Source organism: Alosa alosa, chromosome 24 (genome assembly GCF_017589495.1).
Source record: "Alosa alosa isolate M-15738 ecotype Scorff River chromosome 24, AALO_Geno_1.1, whole genome shotgun sequence".
In the NCBI taxonomy this organism is placed as follows: Eukaryota; Metazoa; Chordata; class Actinopteri; order Clupeiformes; family Clupeidae; genus Alosa; species Alosa alosa.
In genome coordinates, this window is record NC_063212.1 from 28,661,363 (window position 1) to 28,674,109 (window position 12,747).

Sequence of the window (12,747 nt, forward strand, 5' to 3'; positions counted from 1 at the left end):
CCATTTTCATTACATTAGCTAGCATTAGCTAACTGTAGTTCACAAAAGGCTAACTTTAGCCAATACATATAGGCAATTCTACATATAGGCATTTCTTAAATATATGTGAATGCAAACTCATTCAAGCTCTTAATGCATGTTCATTTCAGTACGCAATCAAACTACAGATACTTACATGATCAGGACCCAATTTAGCCTTTCTTCAAATAGGATTCCATGGTGGCTGGAAGCTAGGCCATCAAGAAGACATGTTGCCATCTTCTCCCTTGCTAGAAAGCATGTTGAAAACCTGTTCCCTGTTAAATCTCTTCAATTCTGTTGGTTAATTCTACCAATACTGCGAAAATTGTGCAGACCTGACTGGCACAGGCAGGATTGGTCAAGAACACGTGGTGTGCGCAATTGTCAACAAGGCACGTGAGAACAGGACGCACCACTGTCAAGTTTGGTTACGCACCAACAAATCACACCTCCAATGTCTTTCGAAGTCAGGCAATTGTCATACCATTTTGAAGCTGAAAGCCAGTACTATTGGATAAAACAGGTGTCAATCAGGTCAGGAACCATGGTTAGAAGAATCATCATGTTAGATGTGCTGGTTTCAAATGCGGAAGTAGTTTAGCTACTTGCGCTAAACATGGAAACTGTTATAAAACAAGGAGTACAATGTATTTGAGTGAATAAAAACCATATAGTATTGTAGAGGACATGTTAAGCTTTCGTAATATAGCCATGGTTTTGGAAAAAACGTTTTTATATGACCCCTACGAGATCGGAAATGTTGATTGCGTCATATGGAAAATTAATGCACGTTCTTCACCATTATGTGAGTACGATAATAAACTACTCAAATGTGAATAGATAATCTACCCAGTCTTGTGATTTCATCTTTTAGATATGAAATGATTTTAGATGGTAAAAAAAAACCTTTTTGACAGCTGTAACATGACTAAATGAACGATTAGTTTGGGAGACATTACCAACAGGTTACAATTCATTGATTTTGAGCAGTTTTTCTTTTATCTGTTTTCTAGGGAACTGTAGGACCTATGCATCTGAAATTGTGTGTGCTTGTATGAATATTAGTTCTTATTATATTGCCACATTGTTTATGAAAATATATTTTTTAGTTTTGTTGTTAGTTTATTGTAACTTTGATGTTATCAGTTCGGGATCAGCGGCGATACAACTAGGGGCGCTTCTGCAGGAACAAATAAAAAATAACAAGAAGAACCGTACAGAACCGAAAACCGTGACCTTAAAACCGTGATACGAGCCGAACTGTAGGTTTTACGAACCGTGCCACACCTAGTGTGTATAACCCTGTGGAGTCTCCGCTGGATCCTTACTGGTGTGTGTGTGTAGGTGTATAACCCCCGTATCAGAGTGGAGTCTCTGCTGGTGACGGCCATCAGTAAAGCTTCAGCACAGCAGAGGGCAGGCAGAGCTGGGAGAACGCGCCCAGGGAAGTGCTTTAGACTGTACACAGAGAAGGCCTACAAGACAGAGATGCAGGTAACACACACACACACACACACACACACACACACACACGCCCAGGGAAGTGCTTTAGACTGTACACAGAGAAGTCCTACAAGACAGAGATGCAGGTAGCGCACACACACACACACGCCCAGGGAAGTGCTTTAGACTGTACACAGAGAAGTCCTACAAGACAGAGATGCAGGTAACACACACACACACACACACACACGCCCAGGGAAGTGCTTTAGACTGTACACAGAGAAGGCCTACAAGACAGAGATGCAGGTAACACACACACACACACACACTCACCCTATCCTAACCCTCTGCAGGACAACTCTCGCACACACACACACTCTCACCCTATCCTAATCCTCTGCAGGACAACACTCTCACACACGTACAGTACAGACACACACTCACCCTGTCCTAATCCTCCGCAGGACAACACTCTCACACACGTACAGTACAGACACACACTCACCCTGTCCTAATCCTCCGCAGGACAACTCTCTCACACACGTACAGTACAGACACACACTCACCCTATCCTAATCCTCTGCAGGACAACACTCTCACACACGCATAGTACAGACACACACTCGCCTGTCCTAATCCTCCTAGGGACAACACTCTCACACGGCAAGTACCACACACCTCACACGCCACCCCTGTTCTAATCCTCCGCAGGACAACACTCTCACACACGTACAGTACAGACACACACTCACCCTGTCCTAATCCTCCGCAGGACAACACTCTCACACACGTACAGTACAGACACACACTCACCCTGTCCTAATCCTCCGCAGGACAACACTCTCACACACGTACAGTACAGACACACACTCACCCTGTCCTAATCCTCCGCAGGACCACACACTCACCCTGTCCTAATCCTCCGCAGGACAACTCTCACACACTCACCCTGTCCTAATCCTCCCCAGGACAACACGTACCCAGAGATCCTGCGCTCCAATCTGGGCTCCGTGGTGCTGCAGCTCAAGAAGCTGGGCATCGATGACCTGGTGCACTTCGACTTCATGGACCCTCCCGGTAAGGAGGTGTGTGTGTGTGTGTGTGTGTGTGTGCGCGCGTGTGAGAGGATGGGGATCGATGACCTTGTGCACTTTGACTTTAGGGACCTGCTGCTCTTTCCCTCCCCTCTCTGTCTGTCTCCCCTCTCTGTCTCCCTACACTCTCTCTCTCTCTCTCTGACAGGCTGAGGCGCTGATGCTGCTCTGAGCTGCTGAATGATGACCGCTTCTCTCTCCAGCCCCTGAGACGCTGATGCGGTTGTTCTGCTGAATGATGACCTCTCTCTCTCTCTCTCTCTCTCTAGCCCCTGAGACGCTGATGCGTGTTCTGGAGCTGCTGAATGATGACCTCTCTCTCTCTCTCTCTCTCTCTCTCTCTCTCTCTCTCTCTCTCTCTCTCTCTCTCCCTGAGACGCTGATGCGTGCTCTGGAGCTGCTGAATGATGACTCCTCTCTCTCTCTCTAGCCCCTGAGACGCTGATGCGTGCTCTGGAGCTGCTGAACTACCTGGCTGCGCTGAATGATGATGGGGACCTGACTGAGCTGGGCTCCATGATGGCAGAGTTCCCGCTGGACCCCCAGTTGGCCAAGATGGTCATCGCCAGCTGCGAGTTCAACTGCTCTAACGAGATATTGTCCATCACCGCCATGCTGTCAGGTACTCACACTCTCTCTGTCTGCCTCTCTCTTTCTCCTCCTCTCTCTCTCTCTCTCTCTCTCTCTCTCTCTCTCTCGTTATCTGTATCTCTTCATTCTGGCCAGACTGCACTTTAAAGCAGGTCAGATCCTGTCGCTTCTGAACAGGATCCATGCGGAAGTGTGTGTGTGTGTGTGTGTGTGCGCGCATGTATGTTAAGCGAGACTGAATTGTTGCTGTGGATAATGTATGTTGGGCTAGTTATTAATGGTTACCGTTGATGACCAGTGAGGCAGTTACTATAGTAAGGTAGTAGCTGCTCTTTGACCCCTGGGTGACCCAACCACGACCCTAAACGCCCTCACATCCTGCTGTCCACCACGCGCACACACACACACACACACACACACACACACACACACACGTACGTGTACGTACACACACTGGTAATCCATGAAGCACTCATTTGAATGATGGACCGTCTGAACTATTTCATGGAAGCTGAAATGAAGAATGCACAAGGCTAATGTTCATGGCAGGTGGCATCTGACACAAAGTCTAATTTATGTAGCAGTTGCAAAGGGCCATTGCTGTCCTGGCATCACATTTATTGATCAATTGCAAAGAGCCATTGCTGTCCTGGCCCTAAATCTTGCTGGCTAAGTGCCCTGGTTTGCCAAAAGAAAGATGGTTCCCATTTAGTGGGCTTTGGTAAAGAGATCTCAAAGGGTAACCTTGAGCCCTGGTGGAAGGTGTCCGCACTAAAGTGAGTTTGTGTTTGCATGGTCAAGGGTGTGTGTGTGACTGTGTGAAAGAGGCCTGTTGATGTGAGCTCTAGGTCAGTGTTTCTTAAATGGTGGGTCGGGACCTAAAAGTGGGTCGCAGAACCGTTCTGGGTGGGCCACAAAGCTAGTGGTGAAGAAGTGCTTTAAACGCTACGCTATCAGATCTGATGTCGGACCTTTATTGAAATGCAAAATGCTACTATCAGATCTGATGTCGGACCTTTATTGAAATGCAAAAGCGCCACCCTATCAGATTTGGATGTCGGACCTTTTATTGAAATGCAAAATGCTACCCTATCAGATTTGATGTCGGACCTTTATTGAAATGCAAAATGCTACCCTATCAGATCTGATGTCGGACCTTATTGAAATGCAAAATGCTACCTATCAGATTTGATGTCAGGACCTTTATTGAAATGCAAAATGCTACCCTATCAGATCTGATGTCGGACCTTATTGAAATGCAAAATGCTACCCTATCAGATCTGATGTCGGACCTTTATTGAAATGCAAAATGCTACCCTATCAGATCTGATGTCGGACCTTATTGAAATGCAAAATGCTACCCTATCAGATCTGATGTCGGACCTTATTGAAATGCAAAATGCTACCCTATCAGATTTGATGTCGGACCTTTATTGAAATGCAAAATGCTACCCTATCAGATTTGATGTCGGACCTTTATTGAAATGCAAAATGCTACCCTATCAGATCTGATGTCGGACCTTATTGAAATGCAAAATGCTACCCTATCAGATCTGATGTCGGACCTTATTGAAATGCAAAATGCTACCCTATCAGATCTGATGTCGGACCTTATTGAAATGCAAAATGCTACCCTATCAGATCTGATGTCGGACCTTATTGAAATGCAAAATGCTACCCTATCAGATCTGATGTCGGACCTTATTGAAATGCAAAATGCTACCCTATCAGATCTGATGTCGGACCTTATTGAAATGCAAAATGCTACCCTATCAGATCTGATGTCGGACCTTATTGAAATGCAAAATGCTACCCTATCAGATCTGATGTCGGACCTTATTGAAATGCAAAATGCTACCCTATCAGATCTGATGTCGGACCTTATTGAAATGCAAAATGCTACCCTATCAGATCTGATGTCGGACCTTTATTGAAATGCAAAATGCTACCCTATCAGATCTGATGTCGGACCTTTATTGAAATGCAAAACGCTACCCTATCAGATTTGATGTCGGACCTTTATTGAAATGCAAAATGCTACCCTATCAGATCTGATGTCGGACCTTATTGAAATGCAAAATGCTACCCTATCAGATCTGATGTCGGACCTTTATTGAAATGCAAAATGCTACCCTATCAGATCTGATGTCGGACCTTATTGAAATGCAAAATGCTACCCTATCAGATCTGATGTCGGACCTTATTGAAATGCAAAATGCTACCCTATCAGATCTGATGTCGGACCTTTATTGAAATGCAAAACGCTACCCTATCAGATTTGATGTCGGACCTTTATTTTGGTTATTTCATTTGCCAGTTGAATTGCTGGCACATGAGGACATGAAACCTGTCGACACAGAAGTTGACGACTTGGCAAATGTGCCTAACATCAGCATGTTCCACACAAGTACAGGCACTTTGCGCTTCTTACCTCGGCAGTTGGCTTGAACACTGAAACATGTGGGTTGCGACTTAATGACCATGGCAAATGGAGGGCCCCAACTTCATGACCATGGCAAGTGGAGGGCCCCAACTTCATGACCATGGCAAGTGGAGGGCCCCAACTTCATGACCATGGCAAGTGGAGGGCCCCAACTTCATGACCATGGCAAGTGGAGGGCCCCAACTTCATGACCATGGCAAGTGGAGGGCCCCAACTTCATGACCATGGCAAGTGGAGGGCCCCAACTTCATGACCATGGCAAGTGGAGGGCCCCAACTTCATGACCATGGCAAGTGGAGGGCCCCAACTTCATGACCATGGGAAATGGAGGGTCCCAAAGCCAGACCAGTTAAGAAATACTGCTCTAGGTGGTTCTGTGTGTGTGTGTGTGTGTGTGCGTGAGAAACTGCCTTTGGTGCCTGTGTGTGTGTTAGAGAAAGAAACACCCCATGGTGTGTGCTCTAGGCTGGTATGTGTGTGTGTGTGTGCGTGAGAAACTGCCTTTGGTGCCTGTGTGTGTGTGTGTTTGTGTGTGTGGAAACGCCCCGCGGTGTGTGTGTTTGAGGAGTCGGCACTCACCTCTCTGGGCGGCTATGTTGGGGCCCATACCAACCTTGTTTAGTCCCACAGTGCTTCGTCCGACCCACTGAGGCCAAGAAGGCAGCAGACGAGTCCAAGATGCGCTTCGCTCACATAGACGGGGACCACCTGACCCTCCTCAACGTCTACCACGCCTTCAAACAGAGTAAGACACACACACACACACACACACCTGACCCTCCTCAACGTCTACCATGCCTTCAGAAAGAGTAAGATACACACACAACTCACTAGGGTTGGGCACCAAAACACGGTTCTAATTCGCAGACGGTAGTAAACACATCGAATATATCGCGCCGACGCAAACGGTAGTAAACACATCGAATATATCGCTCCGGCGCCGACGCAAATGGTAGTAAACACATCGAATATATCGCTCCGGCGCCGACACAAACAGTAGTAAACACATCGAATATATCGCTCCGGCACCGACACAAACGGTAGTAAACACATCGAATATATCGCTTTAAAATGTAGGTTCTGGACACTCACCGTTCGCAGTGCTCAGTCCGAGGGGCGGGATAATCAGTTGTCTTTCAAATTCCCTCTGCACGCAATAGTACAGCGCAGCTATGAGTCCCATCGTTCCCACTAGCGGAGCTAGTTGGCTAGTTCAAACGCTTTCTTACAACTTTAATAAAAGCTTAACTCGTGGTCACACTGTTCACCAGCAGCAACATCCATCTTATTTGTTTTCAAGTAGCAGGAATTCAAGCCAAACCGTTGCATCTCTGCCATCAATCATTATGTTAAGCCCACCTAACGACTCTGTACACGATTTCATTGGCCTGATTAAGTTTCGATTTCTGGAGCTCACAAGCCAACGGAGAGTTGCTAGACTAGCCCTGGCAGCAAATGTAATTAGCTCCCGCTAGGGGCGCGTCTAGATTTCTAGGCTAGCACAGTGTGCTCCGAACAACATAATGACATGACATTAGGCATGGGCAGCCGTGGCCTACTGGTAAGCGCTTCGGACTTGTAACCGGAGGGTTGCCGGTTCGAACCCCGACCAGTAGGCACGGCTGAAGTGCCCTTGAGCAAGGCACCTAACCCCTCACTGCTCCCCGGGCGCCGTTGTTGTTGCAGCTCACTGCGCCGGGATTAGTGTGTGCTTCACCTCACTGTGTGTTCACTGTGTGCCGAGTGTGTTTTGGGATAAATGCAGAGACCACGGGATCAAAAGAGTATATATACTTATACTTATTAATCTTTCATGTGCATGAGGCCCATATAGCATCACAATGTGCATGAGGCCCATATAGCATCACAATGAATATGACGGATCATGCTAAGAGTTAGCTGGCAAAAACATAAATATGTAGGTTACATACCTCTGCATTGATATCCATAAATATGTAGGTTACATACCTCTGCATTGATATCCATAAATATGTAGGTTATATACCTCTGCATTGATATCCCTGAGCTGTCAAAGAGGCTACAGAATCATCTGCGTACGTTATCGCTAATTAAGCTGCTCGCGTAGCCTGTTAGCGCATAGTTGCTGTTAAAATGCCTACTAGCGCTGGGAATCTAAATACTTCAACACCGGCATATGTCTTGAAGCATTTTGGAACACACTGAATGAACTGGAAAGCAGAGTCCCTGACGTTAGATTAGGTTGCTTGCAAATGCTGTTGTCCATGACCTGGCAGTTCCACGGCAAGCGGTTTTAACATACCTTATGGCAAGCCGCTTACACTGGATAAACTTGAAAGCAGAGCTTGTTGTGTGTGTGCATCCATGGCAAGCTGTTTTAACATTTAAATGTATTATGCGTAGAAGCAATGAGACATTGATATTAAATTGAATAGAACAGTTCAATTCCATGTTCCAATTTGTCTTCAAGTGATTCATGCTTTAGACCATTTTATTGTAAAAACAAAGTACCGTTTTGGCACCGGCACCGTTTTAAAAGTATCGATTTAGCACCGGTATCGGATAAAACCCAAACGATGGCCAACCCTACACCTCACACTACTCAACGTCTACCATGCCGTCAAATAGAGTAAGATGCGCGCACACACACAGACACACACAGTGGGAGAGTAACGCACACACACGCACTGCCAGAGAACCACACGCACACTGCCAGAGTAAGAGACACAGACACAATGAAATGGCGCCCCCTGGTGACCATGTGTGGGCATGTTTGTAGAAACACAGCCACAGCCTTGCTTTGGTGAACAGCGCTGCAAATCATCTCCCTCCCTTGCTTTGGTGTCCCATAAAATGTACAACCACAGAACCCAATGGTTAGAACTGTTCACTGATTGTGTGTGTGTGTGTGTTTCAGATCACGAGGCGGTGCAGTGGTGCTATGATAACTTTGTTAACTACCGTTCTCTGATGTCGGCGGATAACGTGCGCCAGCAGCTCTCCCGCATCATGGACCGCTTCAACCTGCCGCGCCGCAGCACAGAGTTCACCAGCAGAGACTACTACATCAACATCAGACGCGCCCTCGTCACTGGCTTCTTCATGCAGGTGTGTGTGTGTGTGCACACTATGACCACAGATCTACCACAATCGGGCTCTTCTTCCATGCAAGTGTGTGTGTGTGTGTGTTGACCCCAGGCTTGTGTGTGTGTGTGTGTTGACCCCAGGCCAGGTGTGTAGGCAAGGATCCCAGGCTTGTGTGTGTGTTGACCCCAGGCTTGTGTGTGTGCAGGTTGACCCTGTGCTGTGGTTGACCCCAGGCTTGTGGTGTGTGTTGACCTGGTGTGTGTGTGTGTGTTGACCCTGTGTGTGTGTGTGTGTGTTGACCCTGTGCTTGTGTGTGTGTGTGTGTTGACCCTGTGTTTGTGTGTGTGTGTTGACCCCAGCGTGCAGGTGTGTGTGTGTTGACCCCAGGCTGCAGGTGGGGTGGTGTGTGTTGATCCCAGCGTGTGCTTGTGTGTGTTGATCCCAGGCTTGTGTGTGTGTGTGTGTTGGACCCTGTGCTTGTGTGTGTGTGTGTGTTGACCCCCAGGCTTGTGGTTGACTGGCGTGCGTTATTGATTGACCCAGTGCCTGTGCTTGTGTGTGTGTGTGCGTACGACCCTGTGCCCAGTGCGGTTGACCCTGTGCCAGGTGCGCTGATCCCTGGTGTGTGTGTGTGTTGACCCTGTGTGTGTGTGTGTGTGTGTGTGTGTGATCCCTGGCTAGGTTGTGTGTGTGCCCTGTCCTGTGCCTGTGTGTGTGACCCTGGCCTGTGTGGGGTTATTACTGATTGACCCTGGCCTTGTGTGTGTGTGTTGATCCCAGGCTTGTGTGTATTATGTTGGATCCCTGGGTGTGTGTATTGTCCCACCAATGGGTGTGTTATTGGTCCCAGGCCCATGTGTGTTTGATCCTGTGCTTGTGTGTGCGTGTTGACCCTGGTGTGTGTGTGTGCTGATCCCTGGTGGTGTGTGATCCCAGTGTTGTGTGTTGACCCTGTGTGTGTGTGTGTGATCCCAGGCTTGTGTGTGTGTGTGTGTGTGTGTTATTAGTGTGACCCTGTGCTGATGTGTGGCTGTGGTGTGTTGGGGTGTGTGTGTGTTTGACCCCTGTGTTTGTGTGTGTGTGTGTTGACCCTGTGCTTGTGTGTGTGTGTTGACCCTGGTGTGTGTGTGTGTTGACCCTGTGCGTGTGTGTGTGTGTGTTGACCCTGTGCGTGTGTGTGTGTGTTGACCCTGGTGCGTGTGTGTGTGTGTGTGTGTGTGTGTTGACCCTGTGCTTGTGTGTGTGTGTGTGTGTGTTGACCCTGTGCTTGTGTGTGTGTGTGTGTGTGTGTGTTGACCCTGTGTGTGTGTGTGTTGACCCTGTGCTTGTGTGTGTGTGTGTGTGTGTGTTGACCCCGTGTTGTTGCTCTCCCAGGTGGCGCACCTGGAGCGGACGGGTCACTACCTGACGGTGAAGGACAACCAGGTGGTGCAGCTGCATCCCTCCACGGTGCTGGACCACAAGCCGGAGTGGGTCCTCTACAACGAGTTCGTGCTGACCACCAAGAACTACATCCGCACCTGCACAGACATCAAGCCAGAGTGGTACGCAGGCCTGTGTGTGTTTGTGTGTGGGGCGAGATCAACCAACCTAGGGCAGCGCCTCTCAAACTTCTTTGAGCTGAGGCATGTTAAAGCGATGGTTCGGAGTAACTAGGGGTGTAACGGTACACAGAAGTCACGGTTCGGTTCATACCTCGGTTCGGTACGAGTTCGGTACAATGGAGGGAAAAGCAAAACAAAAATGCAGAAAGCATTTTTTTTATTATTGTGCATGTGTCAGGCTGTACCACCTAGTGTCATACAGTCTCTTCCCTTAGCTATCTGCAACAGCCTGAAGTGTGTAAGATGTAGGCTAAACAGTACAATAAGTACCCAGACTCGTGTAACTTTAAACAAGATAAGACAATCGGCTATAAAACTGAAAATAGGCCTACAGCATCTCTTATTTCTGAAAGTGCAAATTAGATAGAATAGAATAATAATTTTTAAAAATCCACTTAAGCAAGACCTTCAACATCTGTGATTAGTTGTATATGGAAGGGTCTACAATTTGCCTCAATATATTTCAGTGTGTGTACAGTAATAATCTAGCCTACTAACTGTGAAAATATCACACTATTTTGCCTTCTTTTAAAAAACGAAAATTGCTCCTTTCATTTCATAAACAGACTACAACCAGAAGTCACGTGACTGCCCTTCGACGTTAACTCACCGTAGCATGGTTTGTTTATTAGCCTGGTTAGCGTTGACACTTTCTGTTACTGTCCATGCACTTAACACTACCAGCTCCACATGTGAGAAGTTACAAGTTACCCCAACATAAAGGTAATTACCAAGCGATTTACATAGCTTTCTGTCATTACGAAATCGTTTAATTTAAGCCATAGGTTTTGGCCCTATTTGTATGTGTATCCAAAGGCTTGTGAAGCACAGGGGAAGTTTTTTTTTTTTTCTCGTTTCAGTGATAGGCTACCAATCATCTCTGGGTGTTGGCTTTGAATATGTATAGCAGATAGCATGTTATATTTCCACTCACATACCCAACAACTGCTGAACAACGCCGACACACAGTTTCATCTTATCCACCACTCTCTCGCTCGCCTGTAACTGAAGTTCTCAAACTTATGATCTTAAAGAGACCAGCGGATCCTCTAACTCTTGTGGGTCGGCTCCTTAGTGCTGCTATCTCTGTCTGACTGACTCAACCGACTACCTGACAAAAAAAAACATAGGCGCCAATCAGAGCTTCAGAGCTAAGGCGAGGCTACAGATTAGCATTAAGTGTCGCTAAAGAATTCCCGTAACTCTCGTACGGTAGGCTACTTAACAGTAATTGCGCATGACATTAATTAATCCGCACACAAGTTTTATGTATTTTTATACCGTGTATTCTCCGTGTAAATTCATGCACCGAACCGTGACGCCCGTACCGTTTCGGTTCAATACGAATACATGAACCGTTACACCCCTAGTGTTAACGTGTTCTGTGTGTGTGTTGTATAGTGTCTTTGGGTGTTAACGTGTTCTGTGTGTGTATTGTATAGTGTTTTTGGGTGTTAACGTGTTCTGTGTGTGTGTGTGTGTGTGTGTGTATTGTATAGTGTTTTTGGGTGTTAACGTGTTCTGGGGGTGTGTGTGTGTGTGTGTGTGTGTGTATATTGTATAGTATTTTTGGGTGTTAACGTGTTCTCTGTGTGTGGTGGGCAGGTTGGTGAAGATCGCTCCCCAGTACTACGAGATGGGCAACTTCCCTCAGTGTGAAGCCAAGAGACAGCTGGAGAGAATCATCGCCAAGCTTCAAACCAAGGAGTACTCCCAATACTGAATACACACACACACACACGCCCCTTCCCGGTGCACATGGACTCTGGTCAGGTGTCGATCTCGTCTGGCGATGAGCGCCTGCTCTAAAACTGTACATTGTCTGAATCTGTTCATTAGTTTGCAGCTTTTGTTTCCATGGATTTTTGTTTTTGTCTCATGTTGTTAAAATTTGATTATTTTTTATAACTTCAGTTTGCCATCCTGCTCTGCCTCAGTGCTTTTTGTCAGGTGATAGCATCTAGTGGGTCTGTTACCATGGGAACAGGATGGCAGGGGGCCGTGATGCGACGCGACCTCTGCATCAAGCATGAGCACTCGTGTGGATGTCGACATTCCTTCTAGACCTCGAGACCTTTTCCTGAGCTGTAACTGAGTAGGACATCCTCATACTGGAATGGGGCTTAGATTCAATAAAAAAATGTCTAAACTGCCACTGCCTCCCCGTCTCCATCTTATTACTCATTGCAGATCAGAACACTTCTGTGCTCTGGTTTCCTTGGTAATGGTCTCCTAGCATTACAAGTTAGAACTTATGTTGACAAAACCTCCTCAGATTGTCAGAATTTGAGCTAGCAGTATTTTATTTAAAGGTCGTATATTAGGGCTAGCCTGGCCTCTGCCTGCCTACGTACTTCCGCTCGATTTTTTTTCCCTACAGTACTCCGTCTAGAATAGGTTGATTCACCCATCGTTTCCTTCGGTAGTTGGGCAGCCAACCCAACCAGCGAACAGAGGGCGTCCCTGAGAGCGATTTACGTTACAC

General features: G+C 46.9%; 1 protein-coding gene across 1 annotated transcript in view; it reads left to right on the plus strand.

Annotated features, from left to right (window-relative positions):
* The window catches only part of LOC125289359 (ATP-dependent RNA helicase DHX15-like), a 27,552-nt gene extending 15,137 nt beyond the window's left edge, over nucleotides 1–12,415 (plus strand). Inside the window, 7 exon segments of the mRNA XM_048236114.1 lie at nucleotides 1,366–1,515; nucleotides 2,433–2,541; nucleotides 2,989–3,180; nucleotides 6,215–6,337; nucleotides 8,489–8,679; nucleotides 10,033–10,202; nucleotides 11,868–12,415. Of these exon segments, the coding sequence (XP_048092071.1) occupies nucleotides 1,366–1,515; nucleotides 2,433–2,541; nucleotides 2,989–3,180; nucleotides 6,215–6,337; nucleotides 8,489–8,679; nucleotides 10,033–10,202; nucleotides 11,868–11,985 (1,053 nt within the window). The 3' untranslated portion in view covers nucleotides 11,986–12,415.
* The last annotated feature ends 332 nt before the right edge of the window (nucleotides 12,416–12,747 follow it).